Source organism: Artemia sp. Qi Xiang Cuo, chromosome 8, assembly GCF_049724085.1.
Source record: "Artemia sp. Qi Xiang Cuo chromosome 8, ASM4972408v1, whole genome shotgun sequence".
Classification (NCBI taxonomy): Eukaryota; Metazoa; Arthropoda; class Branchiopoda; order Anostraca; family Artemiidae; genus Artemia; species Artemia sp. Qi Xiang Cuo.
In genome coordinates this window covers 41314470-41337037 of record NC_142801.1, presented here as the reverse complement: position 1 = coordinate 41337037, position 22568 = coordinate 41314470, and the positions used below count along the sequence as shown (strand labels likewise).

The 22568-nt window shown below is 32.3% G+C and overlaps 2 protein-coding genes across 7 annotated transcripts in view; one reads left to right on the top strand and one right to left on the bottom strand.

Annotated features, from left to right (window-relative positions):
- LOC148949414 (queuine tRNA-ribosyltransferase accessory subunit 2) overlaps window positions 1–22568 on the top strand; it is a 120018-nt gene that overhangs the window by 24798 nt on the left and 72652 nt on the right. For all 3 annotated transcript variants that reach the window (XM_089093432.1, XM_089093430.1, XM_089093431.1), the window contains exon 2: window positions 11549–11837. In XM_089093432.1, the coding sequence (XP_088949558.1) occupies window positions 11571–11837 (267 nt within the window). In that variant the 5' untranslated portion in view covers window positions 11549–11570. The remainder of the gene's footprint in view (window positions 1–11548; window positions 11838–22568) is intronic.
- Window positions 1–22568, bottom strand: part of LOC148949415 (uncharacterized) — a 159799-nt gene that overhangs the window by 101113 nt on the left and 36118 nt on the right. The window lies entirely within an intron of this gene.

Here is a 22568-nt window from a genome sequence, read left to right as displayed (position 1 = left end):
TCTAGTTTACTTTAATTTTAGTTAAGAGTTTGATGTTTTACCTTTGAGTTTCAGTTAGAGTTCTTGTTTAGTGTGAGTTAAGAGTTTAGAGTTTTTAGCTTAGAGTTTTTGTTGAAGTTCTAGTTTAGTTTAGTTTTAGTTAATAGTTTAGAGTTTTAGCTTAGAGTCTTAGCTTAGAGTTTTTGTTAGAGCACTAGTTTAGTTTAATTTTAGTTAAGAGTTTGATGTTTTACCTTTGAGTTTCAGTTAGAGTTCTAGTTTAGTTTAGTTTTAGTTAAGAGTTTAGAGTTTTTAGCTTAGAGTCTTAGCTTAGAGTTTTTGTTGAAGTTCTAGTTTAGTTTTAGTTAATAGTTTAGAATTTTAGCTTAGAGTCTTAGCTTAGAGTTTTTGTTAGAGTTCTAGTTTATTTTTATTTTATTTTAGAGTTTTAGCTTAGTCTTAGCTTAGAGTTTTTTTTGTTAGAGTTCTAGTTTAGTTTAATTTTAGTTAAGAGTTTGATTTTTTTACCTTTGAGTTTAAGTTAGAGTTTTAGTTTATTTTTAGTTAAGAGTTTGGTGTTTTAACGTAGAGTCTTAGCTTAGAGTTTTAATTTGAGTTCTAGTTTAGTTTAGTTTTAGTTAAGATTTTAGAATTTTAGATTAGAGTTTTTTTTGTTAGAGTTCTAGTTTAGTTTAATTTTAGCTAAGAGTTTGATTTTTTTTTTACCTATGAGTTTCAGTTAGAGTTCTAGTTTAGTTTTAGTTAAGAGTTTAGAGTTTTTAGCTTAGAGTTTTTATTGAAGTTCTAGTTTAGTTTAGTTTTAGTTAATAGTTTTAGCTTAGAGTCTTAGCTTAGAGTTTTTGTTAGAGTTCTAGTTTAGTTTAATTTTAGTTAAGAGTTTGATGTTTTACCTTTGAGTTTCAGTTAGAGTTCTAGTTTAGTTTAGTTTTAGTTAAGAATTTAGAGTTTTTAGCTTAGAGTTTTTGTTTGTGTGTGTGTGTAAGTTTTTGTGTGTGTGCGAGTTTTTTTGTGTGTGCACATATCAATTCTATTTTCCTAAAATAATATAAAATTGTCGTGTGTGTATGTGTGTGTAATAAGTTTTTGTGTGTGTGTAAGTTTTTGTGTGTGTAAGTTTTTGTGTTTGTGTAAGTTTTTTTTTGTGCGTGTGTAAGTTTTTGTGTGTGTGTAAGTTTTTTGTGTGTATGTAAGTTTTTTGTGTGTTTAATGTTTTTGTGTTCATGTAAGTTTTTGTGTTTATGTTAGTTTTTGTGTGTGTGTAATTTTTTGTGTGTGTGTGTAAGTTTTTGTGTGTGTGTATGTTTTTTTTTGTTTTTCTGTAAGTTTTTGTGTGTATTTAAGTTATTTTGTGTTTGTAATTTTATTATTTTTTGTTTATTTTTATTTGTTTGTGTAATTTTTTGTGTGTTTGTAATTTTTTGTTTGTGTTTAATTTTTTTTGTGTGTGTTTGTATGTTTTTTTGTGTTTGTAAGTTTTTGTGTGTGTGTATGTGTGTTTTGAATAAGTTTTTGTGTGTGTATGTAATTTTGTTTTTGTGTGTTATTTTTTATGTGTGTTATTTTTTTTGTGTGTTTAATTTTTTTTGTGATTGCTTTATTTTATTTTTTTTTTGGAATTTTTTTTTTTTGTGTATTTTTTTTTTTTGTTTTTAAGTTTTTGTGTTTATTTTGTGTTTTTTTAAGTTTTTTTGTGTGTTAGTTTTTTTGTGTGTAAGTTTTTGTGTGTGTGTAAGTTTTTTTTTGCATGTGTAAGTTTTTGTGTGTGTAATTTTTTTGTTTGTATTTAAGTTTTTTGTGTGTGTAATTTTTTTTTTTGTTTGTAAGTTTTTGTGTGTATTTAAGTTTTTGTTTGTTTTTCAGTTTGTTTGTGTGTTTATGTTTTTTTATGTGTGTAAGTTTTTTTTGTGTGTGTGTAAGTTTTTGTGTGTGTGTAAGTTTGTGTGTGTGTGTGTTAGTTTTTTTGTGTTTGTGTATTTTTTTTTTTGTTTTTTAGTTTTTGTTTGTGTGTATGTTTTTATGTGTGTGTAAGTTTTTGTGTGTGTGTAAGTTTTTATGTGTGTGTAAGTTTTTTTGTGTGTGTAAGTTTTTGTGTGTGTGTGTAAGTTTTTGTGTGTGTGTGTAAGTTTTTGTGTGTTTGTGTAAGTTTTTGTGTGTGTGTAAGTTTCTGTGTGTGTTTGTTAGTGTATGTGTGTGTGTGTGTGTGTGTGTAAGTCAGTGTTTGTGTGTAATTTTTTGTGTGTGTTAGGAGTTTTTTGTGTTTTATTTTTTGTGTGTGTGTTTTATTTTATGTGTGTATGTAAGTTTTTTTGTGTGTTAGTTTTGTCTGTGTTTTTAAGTTTGTGGGCGTGTGTTATTTTTTTTGTTTGTGTTAGTTTTTATGTGTGTGTATTTTTGTGTGATTGTTTAAGTTTTTTTTTGTATGTGTTATTTTTGTTTTGGTTTTAAGTTTGGTTTTGTTTTTTTGTTGTGTGTGTTTTTTTTTTATTTTTTTTTTTTTTTATTTTTTGTTTGTGTTTTAGTGTTTGTGTGTTTAAGTTTTTTTGTTTGTGTAAGTTTTTGTGTGTGTGTAAGTTTTTGTGTGTGTGTAAGTTTTTGTGTGTGTTTAAGTTTTTGTGTGTGTGTGTAAGTTTTTGTGTGTGTGTCAGTTTTTGTGTGTGTGTAAGTTTTTGTGTGTGTGTTTTAGTTTTTTTTTGTGTGTGTCAGTTTATGTGTGTGTGTAATTTTTTTTGTGTGTGTAAGTTTTTGTGTGTGTGTAAGTTTTTTTTTGTGTTTGTTAGTTTTTTTGTGTGTTTTTTTTTTTTTGTGTGTGTAAGTTTTTGTGTGTGTTTTAGTTTGTTTTTGTGTTTAAGTTTTTTTTTTTTTTTTTTTTTTTTTTGTTGTTTTGTTTTTTTTTTTTTTTGTAAGTTTGTTTGTTTGTGTAAGTTTTTGTGTGTGTGTAAGTTTATGTGTGTGTGTGTGTAAGTTTATGCGTGTGTGTAAGTTTTTGTGTGTGTGTTAGTTTGTGTGGGCGTGTATGTTTTTGTGTGTGTGTAAGTTTTTTTGTGTGTGTAAGTTTTTGTGTGTGTGTGTGTGTAAGTTTTTGTGTGTGTGTGAGTTTTTGTGTATGTACCCATATCAATTCTATTTTCCTAAAATAATATAAAAATTTTCACTTCAATTCAGATTTTTCTCAAACAGATGAAAGAATTTAAAATACTGTTCTAAATTTTTCATAGAAGATAGAAAAGTTCAAGTTCTCTTCTGAATTTTACCAGAGAACATAATTCAATTCTAATTTCTCCGGAGAAAATAAAAGGCTTCCACTTCAGTTTTAAGTTCACCAAGACATGAAAAATTTAAAGTTCACTTCTAAATTTTTCCGTAGAAGATAGGAAAAGTTATACTATGATTCTGATTATTTTCCATGAAGATAAAAAGTTTCACTTTAATTCTAAATTTTCTTAAATTCAATTCCGACCTTTCTCAAAGAGATGAAAAAATTTAAAGTTCTGTTCTAAATATTTTCTCGGAAGAAGAAAAGTTCAACTTCGATACTGAATTTTCTCAATGAAAATGAAATAAGTTATTGATCAATTCTATTTCCCCAAAATAATATAAACAGTTTCCACTTCAGTTCAGATTTTTCTCAAAGAGATGAAAAAAATAAAATACTGTTCCAAATTTTCCATAGAAGATAGAAAAGTTCAAGTTCTCTTCTGAATTTTACCAAAGAACACAATTCAATTCTAATTTCTCCAGAGAAAATAAAAAGCTTACACAGATTATTTTCCATGAAGATAAAAAGTTTCACTTTAATTCTAAATTTTCTTAAATTCAATTCCGACCTTTCTCAAAGAGATGAAAAAATTTAAAGTTCTGTTCCAAATATTTTCCCAGAAGAAGAAAAGTTCAACTTTGATTCTGAATTTTTCTCAATGAAAATGAAATAAGTTATTGATCAATTCTATTTTCCTAAAATAATATAAAACTTTACACTTCAATTAAGATTTTTCTCAAAGAGATGAAAAAATTGAAAATACTGTTCCAAATTTTTCTTACAAGATAGAAAAGTTCAAGTTCTCATCTGAATTTTACCAAAGAACATAATTCAATTCTAATTTCTCCAGATAAAATAAAAAGCTTCCACTTAAGTTTTAAGTTGACCAATACATAAAAAATTTAAAGTTCAGTTCTAAATTTTTCCGTACAAGATAGGAAAAGTTATACTATGATTGTGATTATTTTCCGTGAAGATGAAAAGTTTCACTTTAATTCAAAATTTTCTTAAATTCAGTTCCGACTTTCACATAGAGATGAAAAAATTTAAAGTTCTGTTCCAAATTTTTCATTGAAGATAGGAAAAGTTATACTTTGATCGTGAATATTCAAGTTCTCTTCTGAATTTTACCAAAGAACATGATTCAATTCTAATTTCTCCAGAGAAAATAAAAAGCTTCCACTTCAGTTTTAAGTTCACCAAGACATAAAAAATTTAAAGTTCAGTTCTAAATTTTTTCGTAGAAGATTTGAAAAGTTATACTTTGATTGTGATTATTTTATATGAATATAAAAAGTTTCACTTTAATTCTAAATTTTCCTAAATTCAATTCCGACTTTTCTCAATGAGATGTAAAAATTTAAAGTTCTGTTCCAAATATTTCCCCCGGAAGAAGAAAAGTTCAACTTCGATTCTGAATTTTCTTAATGAAAATGAAATAAGCTATTGATCAATTCTATTTTCCTAAAATAATATAAAAAGTTTCCACTTCAGTTCAGATTTTTCAAAGAGATGAAAAAATTTTAAATACAGTTCCAAATTTTTCATAGAAGATAGAAAAGTTCAAGTTCTCTTCTGAATTTTACCAAAGAACACAATTCAATTCTAATTTCTCCAGAGAAAATAAAAAGCTTCCACAGATTATTTTCCATGAAGATAAAAAAATTTTTCCATAGAAGATAGGAAAAGTTATACTATGATTGTGATTATTTTCTATGAAGATAAAAAGTTTCACTTTAATTTTAAATTTTCTCAAAGAAGTGAAGAAAAGTTCAACTTCGATTCTGAATTTTCGCAATGAAAATAAAATAAGTTATTGATCAATTCTATTACCCCAAAATAATAAAAATTTTCCACTTCAGTTCAGATTTTTCTCAAACAGATGAAAAAATTTTAAATACAGTTCCAAATTTTTTCATAGAAGATAGAAAAGTTCAAGTTCTCTTCTGAATTTTACCAAAGAACAATTCAATTCTAATTTCTCCAGAGAAAATAAAAAGCTTCCACGTAAGTTTTAATTTCAACAAGAGATAAAAAATGTAAATTTCATTTCTAAATTTTTACTTATAATATAATAAAATATACAATATGATTTTTATTATTTTCATTAAGATAAAAATTTTAACTTTAATTCTAAATTTTATTAAATTCAGTTACGACCTTTCTCAAACAGATGAAAAAACTTAAAGTTCTGTTCAAAATATTTTTCCGGAAGAAGAAAAGTTCAATTTCGATTCTGAATTTTCTCAATGAAAATGAAATAAGTTATTGATCAATTCTATTATCCTAAAATAATATAAAATTTTCCACTTCAATTCAGATTTTTCTCAAAGAGATTAAAAAATTTAAAACTTTGTTCCAAATTTTTCATAGAAGATAGGAAAAGTTATACTTTGATTGTGAATATTCTTCATGAAGATATGGAGCTCCACTTTAATTCTGAGTTTTCTTGAAGAAGTGCAAAATGTACAAGTTCTCTTCTGAATTTTCTTAGAGAAGAGAAAAAAAAGTTAGCTCAATTCTGAAATTTACCATTGAAAATGAAAAAGCTTCCATTTCAGTTCCTAATTTCTCAAACACTTAAAAAATTTAAAGTTCAATTCTAAATTTTTCCATAGAAGATAGGAATGTCTATACTATGATTGTGATTATTTACTATGAGGATAAAAAGTTTTCTCTTTATTTCTAATTTTTCTTAAATTCATTTCATTCATCTAAGAACCCAAAACAATAGGTTAGGTTAAGTATAAAAAAATATAAATAAACAATTAGAAACATATCTACATGTTTAAGTTAGGTTAGGTTAGGTAAACTTATCACGAGCGCTCATGATAAGCTAACCTAACCTAACTTAAACATGGTAAAAAGATTAAATTAGGTTAGGTTAGGCTAGATTAAGTAAGGTTAGGTTAAGTTAGGTTAGGATAGGTTAGCCTACGTACGCGCGCGTACGTAGGCTAACCTAACCTATTTTAACCTAACCTAACTTAATCTAGCCTAACCTAACCTAATTTAATCTTTTTACCATGTTTAAGTTAGGTTAGGTTAGCTTATCATGAGTCAACTTAAAACTGAAGTGAAAGCTTTTTATTTTCTCTGGAGAAATTAGAATTGAATTATGTTCTTTGGTAAAATTCAGATGAGAACTTAAACTTTTCTATCTTGTAAGAAAAATTTGGAACAGTATTTTAAATTTTTTCATCTCTTTGAGAAAAATCTGAATTGAAGTGTAAAATTTTATATTATTTTAGGAAAATAGAATTGATCAATAACTTATTTCATTTTCATTGAGAAAATTCAGAATCGAAGTTGAACTTTTCTTCTTCCGGGAAAATATTTGGAACAGAACTTTAAATGTTTTCATCTCTTTGAGAAAGGTTGGAATTGAATTTAAGAAAATTTAGAATTAAAGTGAAACTTTTTATCTTCATGGAAAATAACCTGTGGAAGCTTTTTATTTTCTCTGGAGAAATTAGAATTGAATTGTGTTCTTTGGTAAAATTCAGAAGAGAACTTGAACTTTTCTATCTTCTATGGAAAATTTGGAACAGTATTTTAAATTTTTTGATCTCTTTGAGAAAAATCTGAACTGAAGTGGAAACTTTTTATATTATTTTGGGAAAATGGAATTGATCAATAACTTATTTCATTTGATTGAGAAAATTCAGAATCGTAGTTGAACTTTTCTTCTTCCGCGAAAATATTTGGAACAGAACTTTAAATTTTTTCATATCTTTGAGAAAGGTCGGAATTGAATTTAAGAAAATTTAGAATTAAAGTGAAACTTTTTATCTTCATGGAAAATAATCAGAATCATAGTAAAACTTTTCCTATCTTCTACTGAAAAATTTAGAAGTGAACTTTAAATTTTTCATGTCTAGGTGAACTTAAAACTGAAGTGGAAGCTTTTTATTTTCTCTGGAGAAATTAGAATTGAATTATGTTCTTTGGTAAAATTCAGAAGAGAACTTGAACTTTTCTATCTTCTATAAAAAATTTACAAAAGTATTTTAAATTCTTTCATCTGTTTGAGAAAAATCTGAATTGAAGTGAAAATTTTTATATTATTTTAGGAAAATAGAATTGATATGGGTACATACACAAAAACTCACACACACACAAAAGCTTACACACAGACACACAAAAACTTACACACACAAAAAAACTTACACACACACAAAAACTTACACACACACACAAACTTACACACACACAAAAACTTACACACACACATAAACTTACACACACACACAAACAAAATAACCCACACACAAAAACTTACAAACAAACAAAAACTTAAACAAACAAAAAAAATTTAAAACACACAAAAAATTTCACACACAAAAAAAAACTTACACACACACAAAAACTTACACACACAAAAAATTACACACACACAAAAACTTACACAAAAAAACAAAAAATTACAAAAACAAAAAAAATTACACACAAACAAAAAATCACACACACAAATAAACTTACACACACACACAAAATCTTACACACACACACACACAAAAAACTACACACACACAAAAAATTATAATCAAAAAAAAACTTAAACACACACAAAAAAACTTACACACACACAAAAAATTACACACACACAAAAAAATACACACACACAAAAACTTAAACACACACACAATCTGATACACACAAAAAATTACACACACACACAAAATAAAAAACACACAAAAACTTACACACACACAAAAAACTTACACAAACACAAAAACTTACACACACACAAAAACTTACACACACACAAAAAAACTTAAACACACAAAAAAAATTACACACACATAAAAAATTAAACACACAAAAAAACTTACACACACACACACACACAAACTTACACACACACAAAAAACTTACACACACAAAAAATTACACACACACACAAAAAACTTACACACACACAAAAAATTACACACACAAAAAATATTAAAAACAAAAAAAATTACACACACACAATGAATTACACACACACACACACACACACACACACACATACACAAACACAAACACACACAAACTAACGCACACAAAAAAACTTACACACACACACACAAAAACACAAACACACACAAAAACTTACACACACACACACACGAAAACTTACACACACATAAAAACTTACACACACACAAAAACTTACACACACACAAAAACTTACACACACACAAAAACTTTCACACACACACAAAAACTTACACACACACAAAAACTTACACACACAAAAAAACTTACACACACACAAAAACAAAAACACACACAAACACTAACACACACAAAAAAACTTACATACACACAAAAACTTACATACAAAAAAACACATAAAACACAAAAAAAACTTAAAAAAAAAAAAAAAACTAACACGCACAAAAAAAATTACACATGCACAAAAAAAATAACACACGCAAAAAAAATAACACACACAAAAACTTAAAAAAACACACCATAAACAAAAACAATAAAAGACAACCAAAAAAATTACACACACACAAAACAAACATACACACACAAAACTTACACACGCAAAAAAAAAATAACACCCACACAAAAACTAACACACACACAAAATTAAACACACACAAAAAATTAAAAAAACACAAATGCTAATTAAACAAACAAGAAATCAAACACAAAAACTTACAAAAAAAAAAAAAATAAAACACACACATGAAAACTAAGACACACAAAAAAAATAACACACACAAAAAAAATTACAAACACACAAAATTAAAAACACACAAAAAAAATAAAAAACAAACACAAAAAAAAAAACACAAAAAAAAAAACAAAAACACACACAAAAACTTACACACACACACAAAAACTTACACACACACAAAAACTTACACACACACAAAAACTTACATGCACACAAAAACCTTACACACACAAAAAAATTACATACACACAAAAAACTTCCACACACACAAAAACTAAAACACGCAAAAAAAAACTGACACACACAAAAAAACTAACACACACAAAAACTTAAACACACACACAAACAAACACAAACACACAAACTTATTACACACACATACAAACACGAAAATTTTATATTATTTTAGGAAAATAGAATTGATATGTGCACACACAAAAAAACTCGCACACACACAAAAACTTACACACACACACAAACAAAAACTCTAAGCTAAGACTCTAAGATAAAAACTCTAAATTCTTAACTAAACTAAACTAGAACTCTAACTGAAACTCAAAGGTAAAACATCAAACTCTTAACTAGAATGAAACTAAATTAGAACCCTAACAAAAACTCTAAGCTAATACTCTATGATAAAACTCTAAACTCTTAACTAAAACTAAACTAAACTATAACTTAAACAAAAACTCTAAGCTAAAAACTCTAAACTCTTAACTAAAACTAAACAAGAACTCTAACTGAAACTCAAAGGTAAAACATTAAACTCTTAACTAAAATTAAAGTAAACTAGAACTCTAACAAAAAGCGGCACATCCCTGCGGCTCACTCCTGTGGCACATCCCTGCGGCGCATCCCTATGGCACAGCCCTGTGGCGCTTTCCTGCAGTACACCCCTGCGGCGCTTCCCTGCGGCGCTTCCCCCGACCCACGGCGCATCCCCCTGTGGCACATACCCCTGCGGCGCAGTCCTGCCCCGCGGCGCTTCTCGGGCCGGGTGGACCTTTGAGGACCGGGGGGAGGGTCTCTGGGGTCCGGAGGGCCCATTGGGGGTCCGGGGGGCCCTTTGAGGACCAGGGGTGGGTCTGAGGAGGGCGTTTGGGGGGCTGGGGCTCTATGGGAGCTTGGGGGACCTTTGGGTACCGGGGGCTTCCTTCGGGGTTGGGGGGGGGGATCGGAACCCTTTGGGGTTGGGGTAGAGGACCTCACAACACTGTTCAATGGAACTTGTGTATTATAACGACCACACTCAAAACCTCTTCTAAAATCATCTTTTAAATCATCTTTTAAATCAACGTCTCTAACGGTTTCGCCGAAATAATTCCATAAGCTGTCTAAAACCGTTTCGCCCAAATAATCCCCTAAAAGTAATTTCTGTGTGTTCCTTTTGTTTTTTGGCATCTCTGTTCTTTCACATTTCAAATTCCTAGGAAACCCTTTCCTACGTTAATCTCTTCATCTCATAAATGTTCCTAGCTAAACTATTATGGTTTCGTTAGAATATCAATTTATCTCTCCGACTTAAAGCTCCGTGAAGCCGTATTTAAAAATAGAATTTCTATCTCTTTAGACCCCCGCATAATTCCAAGATAACAAGTGATGTCATTTATAATTCCTGACACTAAAGATTGATGAAGCCCTATTTAAAAATAGAATATTAATTTTTCTCTCTGACCTAAAGAACGTTTATCCCTTAGACCTAAGATTAAAGAAGCCTTAATGTTTCTTAGTTCTCCCCTTCGTGAATCAATAATTTCCCCTAGCGATTATGTAAATCAATTTCTCAGGTTAGGCCTTATTGAGTCCGAATATTACCACGTGGTTTATGGTTTTCCATTCTCACTGACAAAAACCATAAAAACAGACATAAATGTGAAAAAGTTACTGTTTTTAAAATTATCACTGACAAAAAACATGAAAACATACAAAAATGTGAGAAAGTTCCTGTTTTCAAATTATCACTGACAAAAACCATAAATCATCCAAAACCATCCATTAAAAACATCAAATAAATCGATCAATACACATAACCATCCATGAAAACAGACATAAATGTGAGAAAATTCCTGTTTTTTTAAGTGAGAAAATTCCAGTTTTTTCATTCTCACTGAGAAAACCATAAACCACGTGGTCCTGTTCGGAGTAGCACCCCCCTCTCTACTCTTCTTTCCCTCTCATTGTATATAAATTCAATTTCCTCTCCCATTTTCCCTCTCAATTCTTCTTCTTAAATGCATGACTACATGAATTGCAGGTTTGCAATCCTCTCAGCCCAAAATATAACTAGTTTCCTTTGCTCTCTCTTTGTATTTATTTACTCTACTTTTATTTGTGTTTATAGTAGTTTATTAATAAATTGTGGCTACCGTTATTTTTAGATAGATTTAGTCTCTAATATTAAATAGAAACTTTAAGACCATGAATGTAAATACATTTTTGTATTCTTTAGTTTATTTAAATGTAGTTCTGAACATTTGTTTATTTTAACTTGTTACAAAATGTGCATTTTTCTATTGTCTTAGTTAAGATTTATCAGGAAATATGCTGATTTTCACGTAAGCAATAAAAGAAAAATTATTTGTTTTAATTCCTTAGTAAATGTATTCTGTTAACAGGTTTTACTGAGAACAATTTGGAATGAAATTCAATGTGCTTTGCAATGGAAGTTCAGGAGGAAGACTTGGTTTAATCAGCGCATTTTCACGAAATCCTGAACTCTGTTTTGAAACACCACTGGTATGCTTGGCAACAAAAACTGGTTCTCTACCATATTTGACCGGTGAAGTGTTAGACAAGGTTGTCAGTTCCTCTGCTATACTACAGGTTGATCTACCAAGTGTGTTTGATATGGCAGAATCTGTACTAGAATTTGGTCAGGGATTAAGCAAGTTTGTTGGACTACAGGTAAGATTTTTTCTGATAAGATGTTCTTTATATAGTATCCTTAATGCATTCTGGGATATGAGGGAGATGGTTCTTCCGTGATTCTCATTGTCATCAAGTGATTATTGTGTAAATACTTTACTAATAACAGCAAAACTATGTCTTTGCTTTGCATTATTATTTATAATCATTATGTTACCACTTGCATAAAGACACATTTCCTTAATCAGAGGCAACGCTATAGCGTTGTCTATAGTGAAGATCATACGGCTCCAATGTTTTATTATTATTATTACTATATTTTTTTTTTCCAGAGGCACTTCATATGAAAGGGGTCGTCGTAGAAACTTCAAAGGGGGCTCATTCCAATGGAAATCAAGAGTTCTAGTGCCTTTAAGGGTCAAAAGTGATAGGAGGGCAACTAGCCCTCACGCCCATCATTCCCCCAAACACATCCAATCAAAATTTTGATATAGCCATTTTGTTCAGCATAGTTGATTTCCGTATAGAAAATATGTTTTTGAGGAGGAGACTCCCCCACAACCCTCAGGGCAGGGGTTTTAAGTTATGCCCGGGGGCCATATAAGAACGATGTTGGCACAATGTATTATTTATTATTTTTTTACTTTAGAGCAGGGCACCTCATATCGAAGAAGGTGTCGTAGAAACTTCGAAAAGGGCTCATTCAATTGGAAATTGGAGTGGCTTGTGCCCTTTTTAATAGTCAAAAGTGATTGGAAGGCAACTAGCACCCCTTCCAGGCCCACCGTTTCTTCAAACACATCCAATCAAAATTTTGAGATAGCCATTTTGTTCAGCATTGTTGCTTTCCAGATAGAAATTATGTTTTTGAGGAGGACACTCCCCCACAGCCTTCAGGGCAAGGGTTGTAAGTTATGGCCTGGGGGCATATATGGTTTTGTTTAGACAGCGTTGTCGTAGAAACTTCAGAAATGGTTCATTCGATTGAAGATTTAAATTGCTAGTTCCTTTTTTAATAGTCGAAAGTGATTCTAAGGCAACTGACACCCCTTCCACGCCCACCATTTCCCCAAACACATCCAATCAAAATTTTGATATAGCCATTTTGTTCAACGTAGTTGAAAGTTCTGGAAATTATATGTTTGAGCAATACACTCCCCCCACAGTCTTCAAGGGCAAGGTTTATAAGTTATGCCCTATGGGCATATATGGTTCTTATGGAAGGAATGCTCGTATAAACTTCAGAGAGGGCTCATTTGATTGGAAATTGAAAGTTCTAGTTCACTTTTTAAGCGTCAAAAGACATTGGAGGGTAGCCAGCTCCCCCCCAAACCCTTTTTCCCAGATGCATCCAATAAAAATTTTAAGATAGCTATTTTGTTAAAAATAGTTCAAAGATCATATAACAAAATTCTGGTGTCGACACAATCCCCCAGGGCCCGGAGTTATGCCCTTGGGGCATATATGGGTCTTATGGAAGGGATGCTTGTATTAACTTCAAAGAGGGCTCATTTGGATGGAAATTGAAAGTTCTAGTTCATTTTTTAAGAGTCAAAAGAGATTGGAAGGCACATAGCCCCCCCCCCCGTCCATGCCCTTTTTCCTCAAACCCATCCGATACGAACTTTGAGATAGCTTTAAAAAAAAAAAAAAATAGTTCTAATACCATATAACGAAAACTGTAGGGTCAACACAGCCCCTCAGGGCCCGAGGGCAGGTGTTGTAAGTTATGCCCTTGGGGAATATATGGTTCTTATTGAAGGGATGCTCGTAAAAACTTCAGAGATGGCTCATTTGATTGGAAATTGAAAGTTCTAGTTCGAGTCAAAAGAGATTGGAGGGTAACTAGGCCCCGACGCCTCTTTTTCCCCAAATGCATCCAATAAAAATTTTGAGATAGCCATTAAGTTAAAAATTGCTCAAAAGTCAGATAGCAAAAACTCAGATGTCGTCACAAGCCTCAAGGCCCGGGGGCAGGCGTTGTAAGTTGTGCCCTGGGGCATATATGGATCGCATGAAAGAGATGCTCGTTTAAACTTAAGAGAGGGCTCATTTGATTGGAAATTGAAAGTTCGAGCTAATTTTTTAATAGTCAAAAGAGATCCTAGGTCAGCTAGGCCCCCCCCCCCCCACGCCTTCTTTTTCCAAACCCTTCTGATGAAAATCTTGAGATAGGCATTTTGTTAAAAAAAAGTTCAAAGGTTAGACAAAAAAAAATCCAGCGTCAATACAACCCCCGAGGGCCCAGGGGAAGGCGTTCTAAGTTATGCGTTAAGGGCATGCATGGTTCTTACGAAATAGATGGTCCTATAAACTTCATAAAGGCCCCATTTGATTGAACATTGCAAATTCTAGTTCCGTTTTTAAGAGTCAACGGATTTAAAGCAAACTAGCCCCCCCCTTACACTCTTTTTTCCACAAACCCATCCGCTACAAATTTTAAGATAGCCAGTTTTTTGGAAATTGTTCAAAATTAGATAACAAAAGCTTCCTCCCAGGGCCCGGGGATAGGTGTTGTAAGTGTTGTCCTGGGGGCGTATATGGTTCTTCTGGAAGGGATGCTCGTATAAATTTCAGAAATGGCTCATTTGATTGGAAATTGAAAGTTCTAGTTCAGTTTTTTAGAGTCAAAAGAGATTGGAGGATAACTAGCCCTCCACGCCCCTTTTTCCCCAAATGCATCCAATAAAAATTTTGAGATAGCCATTAAGTTAAAAATTGCTCAAAAGTCAGATAGCAAAAGCTCAGATGTCATCACAAGCCCCCAAGGCCTGGGGGCAGGCGTTGTAAGTTGTGCCCTGGGGTATATATGGATCGTATGAAAGAGATGCTCGTATACACTTCACAGAGGGCTCATTTGATTGGAAATTGAAAGTTTGTGCTCATTTTTTAATAGTCAAAAGAGATCCTAGGTCAGCTAGCCCCCCCCCCCCCACGCCTTCTTTTTCCAAACCCTTCTGATGAAAATTTTGAGATAGACATTTTGTTTTTTTAAAGTTCAAAGGTTGGATAAAAAAAAATCCAGCGTCAATACAACCCCCGAGGGCCCAGGGGAAGGCGCTCTAAGTTATGCCCTAAGGGCATGTATGGTTCTTATGAAAGGGATAGTCGTATAAACTTCATAGAGGGCTCATTTGATTGGAAATTGAAAGTTCTAGTTCACTTTTTAAGCGTCAAGAGAGTTAAGGGCTACTAGCCCCCCCCCCCTCCCTCACACTCCTTTTTCCCCAAACCCATCTGCTACAAATTTTGAGATAGCCAGTTTTTTGGGAAATTGTTCAAAATTTCCCCCCAAGGCCAGGGGGATAGGCGTTGTAAGTGTTGTCCTGGGGGCGTATTTGGTTCTTTTGAAAGGGATGCTCGTATAAACTTCAGAGGGGGCTCATTTGATTGGAAATTGAAAGCTGTACTTCACTTTTTAAGAGTCAAAAGTGATCGGAGGGCAGCTAGCCTCCCCCGACACTCCATTTATTTCTTTCCCAGAGGCACTTCATATAGAGGGGGTCATCGTATAAACTTCATAGGGGGCTCATTCGATTGGAAATCGAGAGTTCTAGTGCCCTTTTTAAGAGTCAAAAGAGATCGGAGAGCAACTGGCCCCCAAGCCCTTTTTCCCCAAATGCATCTGATAAAAATTTGAGGTAGCCTTTTTGTTTAAAATAGTTCAAAGATTAGATAATAAAAACTCCTGTGTCAACACCCCCCCCCCCCCAGGGCTCGGGGCAGGCGGTGTAAGTATTGCTCTGGGGGCATATATGGTTTTTATGGATGGTATGCTCGTATAAACTTCGGATGGCTCATATGATTGGAAATTGAAAGTTCTCGTTCAGTTTTTATGAGTCAAGAAAGATTGGAGATCAACTATCCCCCCCTCTCCACGCCCTATTTTCCTCAAACCCATCCGATAAGAACTTTGAGAGAGCCATTTTCTCAAAATAGTTCAAAGGTCAGATAACAAAAATTCTGGTGTTGACACATCCCACCAGGGCCCGGGGGCAGGCATTGTAAGCTATGTCCTGGGGCCGTATATGCTTCTTATCAAAGGGATGCCCGTATAAACTTCAGAGAGGGTTCATTTGAATGCAAATTAAAAGTTCTAGTTCATTTTCTCAGAGTGAAAAAAGATCGGAGGGCAACTAGCTCCTTCCGCCCTCCACGCCTTTGGGTGTATCGGATGGATAAACCCATCCGATAAAAATTTGAGGTGACTATTTTGTTAAAAAATAGTTCAATCATCAGATATTAAAACTCCACTGTCGAGAGTACCCCCCAGGGCCAAGAGACTTGCGTTGTAAGTTATACTCTGTTGATGTATATGGTTCTTATAGAAGGGATACTCGTATAAACTTCAGAGAAGGCTCATATGATTGAAAATATAAAGTTCTAGTTCACCTTTAAAGAGTCAAAAGAGACCGAAGCTTAATTAGTCCCCACAAGCCCTTTTCCCCCAAACCATTCCGATAAAAATTTTGAGTTAGCAATTTTGTTAAAGATAGTTCAAACATCAGATAATATAAACTCCGAGGTTGAGACAAACCCATTTTTTCACTTGTGATATTGTTACTTTGATAACAGTTTTGATACTTTGATGAATATTTGATTATTTTTTTTTTTTTTGAAATAAGGAATTTTTAAAAACTTGAAATTTTTCGCAATCAAAAACGATCAAAAGTTAATTAAAAAAAAAAAATTTGCGAAAAATAATATATTCAAATAAAAGTAAAGGCCATTTTAAAATTAAGCTCAGAATACAAATACCTTTTGAAATTCAAACTCAAAACGACCAGAAATTACTATTAAAAAATTAATGAAACTAAAAACGAACCAAAATTAAATAAACAATCATAGCAAAAACATACAACAAGTTATAATATAAATGAATAAATAGATCTTAAAGCGATTAATGCTTAGATTTAATATGAACATGAAGCTTAAAACTAAAAAAAAAATAATTTCCTATTGAAGTATAAATGTAACTTAAAACGAACAGAAATTAAATAAACAATCAATGCAAAAAAACATGCAATAGATATTAATGTAAATTAATAAACAGATCTTAAAACGAGTGAAACTTAAATTGAAGCTTGAAACGAACAAAAATCACTACAAGCAAGAGTTTGGGTATGACATCCTCTTCTCACTGTAAAAGTCTAAAACCTACTGCGTCATTGGTGCTTTACTGAAAACTATATGCGTCTTGAACAGTCACGATCCATCAGTTCAAGAATTTATTTCACTGTAATTGTATTTTTATTTTCAATGCTGTAAGAACTGGAAAAGAAAATATTTGTAATATAATTCGTTTTCAGTTAAGCGCCAAGGACGCAGTAGGCTTTTGGTTTTTATTTACAGTTAGGAAAGGAGGCAGTATGCAAACACTTGTTTGGAGTGAAACTATTCGTCTTTAACAACTTTAAAAAGAGCTAATAAATTAAACTGAATATTTGATGTATAATGATATTAAATGCTGAAAGCTCATCAGTTCAAAATGTTACTATAATTTTAATGTTTATTTTCAATAATTAATACAAAAGAAAATTTTTGTCATAAAATTGGTTTTCAGTAGAGCGCCAATGACGCAGTAGGTTTTAGACTTTTACAGTGAGAGAAGGAGGTCATACCCAAACTCATGTTCGTAGTGATTTTTGTTCGTTTTAAGATTTATATATTAATTTACATTAATATCTATTGTATGTTTGTTTGCATTGATTGTTTATTCAATTTCTGTTCGTTTTAAGTTTCATTATACTCAAAATAGGAAAAAAAAAATTCGTTTTAAGCTTGATTTTCATATTCAATCTAAGCATTATTCGCTTTAAGATCTATTTATACATTTATATTATTACTCGTTGTAGATTTTTGGTATGATTGTTTATTTAATTTCTGTTCGTTTTGGGTTTCATTTATTCTTTAATAATAATTCCTGGTCGTTTTGAGTTTGAGTTTTAAAAGGTATCTGTATCTGTTGAGCTTAAGTTTAAAATGGCCTTTACTTTTCTTTGAAAAACTTATTTTTCTGAAAGTTGTTTTTAATTAATCTAAAATGAAATAGAAATAAATAAATGGTATACCAATTAGCAAAACGAGCCAAATCTTGCATGTGGAATTTAGGTCATATGGGGTAGAAATGGGCCTAGTCCTGAATTAATATAAAAACAATGAAACTTGATGCCTGAAATTTGAAGGTAAATAGTTCAGGGGCACCAGTTCATGAAAATATAGGGGGGTGTTTTTATCAAAATCTAGGGGGTGGGACAATTTTCATTTTTTCGATTTTTTTCACTGAAAATACCAAAAAAGCTATTTGTAAAAATCTAGGGAGAGAGGCATTAGGTACCTATATACCAAGTTTCAAATGGATGAAAATCCATCCCCTCTGTCCCTTCAACCCAAATGACTTGCTGCAATAAGTTTCAGGTGGATCTGAGCACTTTAGTCCAAAGGTCAGAAAAAGGTTACTTCACTGAAAATCATCATTCTCATGTCCCATTTGCCCAATATCCTTGGTGCAGAAAAAAAAAGAAATATTTTACCAGTGTAAGAACAAAAACCTTTAAAAATGAAAGCCAATCAGTGAAAAAAAATCGTTCACTTTTCTAAAAAGCTGATGGGGGGGGGGGGGGGGCTCTAGAGGCCTTGGGTCCTCTTGGTCCCTCCAATCATATACAGATTGAAAATTCTTGTGTGATGCCACTTAAGGCAAGATGCAATATATCTAAGTTTCTGCTAAAAAAAAAACATCCTGATTCTTGGCTATTCTACTTTTAACATATTGACTGTTCCCACAGTATTCACTAATAACGCTACCAAGGTAAGTGAAGCTGTCCACCTGATCAATCTTTTTGTTACCCAACGTCACCTTCTCATCTTCACTTATTCCTAGCCTTACTGACTTAGTCCTCTTAACATTAATTTTCAAACCTATTCTAGCTCCCTGAACTCTCAAAACCTATAAAAGTTTATTCATTTTGCTCACACTTCCATCTAGAATACTTAAATCACCAGTATCATTTAAGTCCAGGAAAGTTTTTCTTCCCCATTTGATTCCGTGGTCTCTTATTGCCTTTCCTGTGCTCTTTAAAAAAAAAAGTCCATCAAAATGATCCATATAAATGGGGATAGAACAAAACCCTGCTTAACTCCCGATTTAATACAAAACCAGCTGCTAACCTCATTTCCTACTTTAACCGCAGCAGTGTTATTCTTATACATAGCACTAATCACTTTAATGTATTTGCCTGGTATACCATACAAGAATAAGACCTTTGCTAAAGTTCTTCTTTCAACAGAATTGAAAGCTTGCTCATAATCTATAAAACTGAGGACCAAAGGTGTTTGACAACTCAGGCACTTCTCAATTATTAACTTAAGAGTGAAAATTTGGTTGACAGATCCTCTGCTTTTTCTAAAACCACACTGTTCTTCTCTTAAAACTTTGTCTACAGCATCTCTCAGTCTAAGAAGTATCATATTACTAAGTGATTTGCTACCTACAGAGACCAGACTAATGCCTTGGTAATTACCACAGTCACTCTTATAACCTTTCTTATACAGTGGTTTAATTAAGGTTTTCCTAAAATCGTCAGGTACTTCCCACTTTACAAAAATTATATTCGTAATCTTCAGTAAATTATTTCTAACCTCAGAGCCACCATATTTAAGCAACTCATTTACCACACTATCAGCACCTGGACCCTTATTATTTTGTAGTCCTTTAAGTATTGTCGCAAATTCGTCCTCTCAGAATAAATCGTCCTTTACATCCAAGGTATCGCAAATCCTTTTCATTTTCCACTGTATCTTTTCATGCAACTGTATCTCGGTTTAGCACATTCTTAAAATGTTCTGCCCATCTCACTTTAACTCTTTGTTTAACACAAATTGTGGCACCGTTCCTCTCTTTAACTGGGTCAAGTCCGGATTGACTGCTTCCTCTCAATTTATTAACATGCCAGTACAATATTTTACTATTATTCCGTCTAGCTGCATCTTTCAGATCCTTGGTAATTTTATTCGTGGCCTCCACTTCACACCTTTTTAGTTCATATTTTAAAGCTTCCTTCACTTTCTTTGCATTTCTTTTATTTTCGTATGATCTATCAGTCAGATAATTCTTGTACAAGCCCCTTCTCCTCTCTATTAAACATAAAGCCTTTTCACTAATATTCTTAGCTGCAGTTCTAACTTTTTTCCCTAAGACACCTTCAGCAACTTCAGAAATTATTTCTCGAAAATCATTTCAACCATCTTCCACATTTTCAAATTTAAAACTCAGAAGTTTAGTATTCAACTGTTCCTGGAAAGTTTCTCTCAAATTCTCATCCTGGAGTCTACCAACATCATAACTTCCCGGGAGGTAGTTACCCCTCCGTTATTTCAGCTTTAAATTAACCCTAGACACTACTAGATGGTGGTCTTTACTTTTAGCATCAATAACTATATACCCTAGTATCTTGTATTGATCCTGCCAGTCTTTGGTTTACCATAACATAATCAATAAGGTTAGCTGTCTTACCATCACGTGAATACCAAGTCAAGTTATGGGCCATTTTATGACCAAACACTGTATTGCTAGATTGTTATACCTACAAAATTGCAAAAGTCTGTAGCCATTACTGTTTTCTTTTTCTACACCAAATTTAACTAGGCTAGGATACCATATATCCCTATTTCTACCAACCTCGGCGTTAAAATCTATTAAAAATACCATATTTCTGCCTTGGACCCTGTCTATTTGCTCCTGTAACTGTAAGTAAAATTAATCCGAGTCACTAGTATCACCGTCAGTCGGTTCTATAGGGGCATTTACTACTATATCTGATACCCTTTTAGTCATAAAATGAGCGATTAGTATTCTATTATCATACCTTCTCAACCTTCCCTTCAAGTATTATAAGCAAGCATTTAAAGATAATGTATCTTTCTTAGTTCAGATTTGATTTTCTTGTAATGATCCAACATTCTAATACCACTACTAAGAAAGGAGCTAATTGTAAGCTCTAGTTTCATTAGCAATGCAATATTCGCATTAGCAATGCGAATAATGTCATTTCTTTACCTCGGTCTCAAACATAGAAAATAAAATAGCAAACTCAACCTAAATCACAAACAAAAATGACTTTAAAAGTAGATGGCCATACTTTTGGACTTGTGGAAAAATGCTCCTTTTCTAGATCTCAAAAATTTCCCATTGATTATTGTAAGAAAATTTTTTGGTTATATGGTTAGAGAACTGTTGCAGATCTTAAGCACTTTAGGTTTCAACCTGACTTCAGTTCGAAATTGGTCCCATCCTTGCTTGCCTGCTTGAACATAGCTTTCCATTCAAAGGCAGAAACATGGCCTGAAGGGATGAAAGCTTGGTAGAATAAAGTCAGATGGTCTTCTCTGACATAGATTATAAAGCTCTACTTCTGCTCATATAGTTCTACTGTAGGTTCTGGCTCGGAATGGACAGACCATCCTTTTGGTCCAAGGCAAAAATAATATTTAGTTTTCCAAAATTAATAATATATTTATCAATCAAATATGGTTCTTTTTTTCTGTAAAAACTGTGGAAACTAAAAAACCCTTACCAGTTTTACGCAATAAACTGAAATCAGTAGCATATGGAAAAAAGGAAACAGGACCCAAGGCAAAAATAATATTTAGTTTTCCAAAATTAATAATATATTCATCAATCAAATATGGTTCTTTTTTTCTGTAAAAACTGTGGGGAATAGACCCTTACCAGTTTTACGCAATAAACTGAAATCAGTAGCATATGGAAAAAAGGAAACAGGACCAAATCAAAGTGTTGTTTCTACAACACAGTAAAAGGAAAACCAACTCTAAAAATGGCATGACATTAAAAAGTACAAGTACTCATACATGACCTATCAATTAACTACTGGTAAGTAACTATTAGTAGCCGAAGCCTAAGTTCTCAATATTTGGTTGATTGTTTCTTTTATTGGTTCTAGTAGTACCACTTAGATAGCTTTCCATGTTTTGTAGCAGAAAAGAAAATAATTGCTGCATTAATCTTGGAAGAAAAAAAAGTTCATGTTACATTGTAACATAATATGGTGTAACCAAGCATAAACTTGGCATTAGAATTGGTGTATTTTATTCAGTTTTTATGTTCCTTTTACACTAGCTTACTGATTCATTTTCTCCCTAGTGACGTTTTTCCCTGCCTTATTCCTATATTTTTAGTGAATTTTCAATAGAACTTCTAAGTTCATTTTACTGCCAGCATTAACTCTCCTAAAATCTTATATGTAATTTTCAGCCTCTAAGGCTAAAGAAGTTGCCATTGGAATCGTAGGCAGCATAATACTGCTGCCTAAGTAAAGAGCGAAGTGGCTTCAATCTATCATTTATTTTCCTTTTTCCCAGACCACTATGTATGGAAGGAGTGTTTGTAGAAACTTCGGTGGAGGGGCGCTCGTTTGATTGGAAATTGAAAGTTGTAGTGCCCTTTTTAAGAGTGAAAAGTTATTGGAGGGTAACCAGCCTCCTTCCAATTACTTTGTAGGTTCTGAAAAGGCTCAGAGTATTAAGATCCTAGGTTCTGAAAAGGCTCAGGTTATTAAAATGAAACTTTCATGGAATTTTGAGGGGGTATTGAACTAAATCATCAGACAATATATTTATCCAGATTGTCAAAATCATGTATCTTAGGGTATTGAGCTTAAACTTTCTGGACATGAGTAGTAAGCGCCCAATTCGTTGAAAACCTACATTCAAACCTACGCCTGAGGCATGGATATGTGTGTAGGTTTTCAA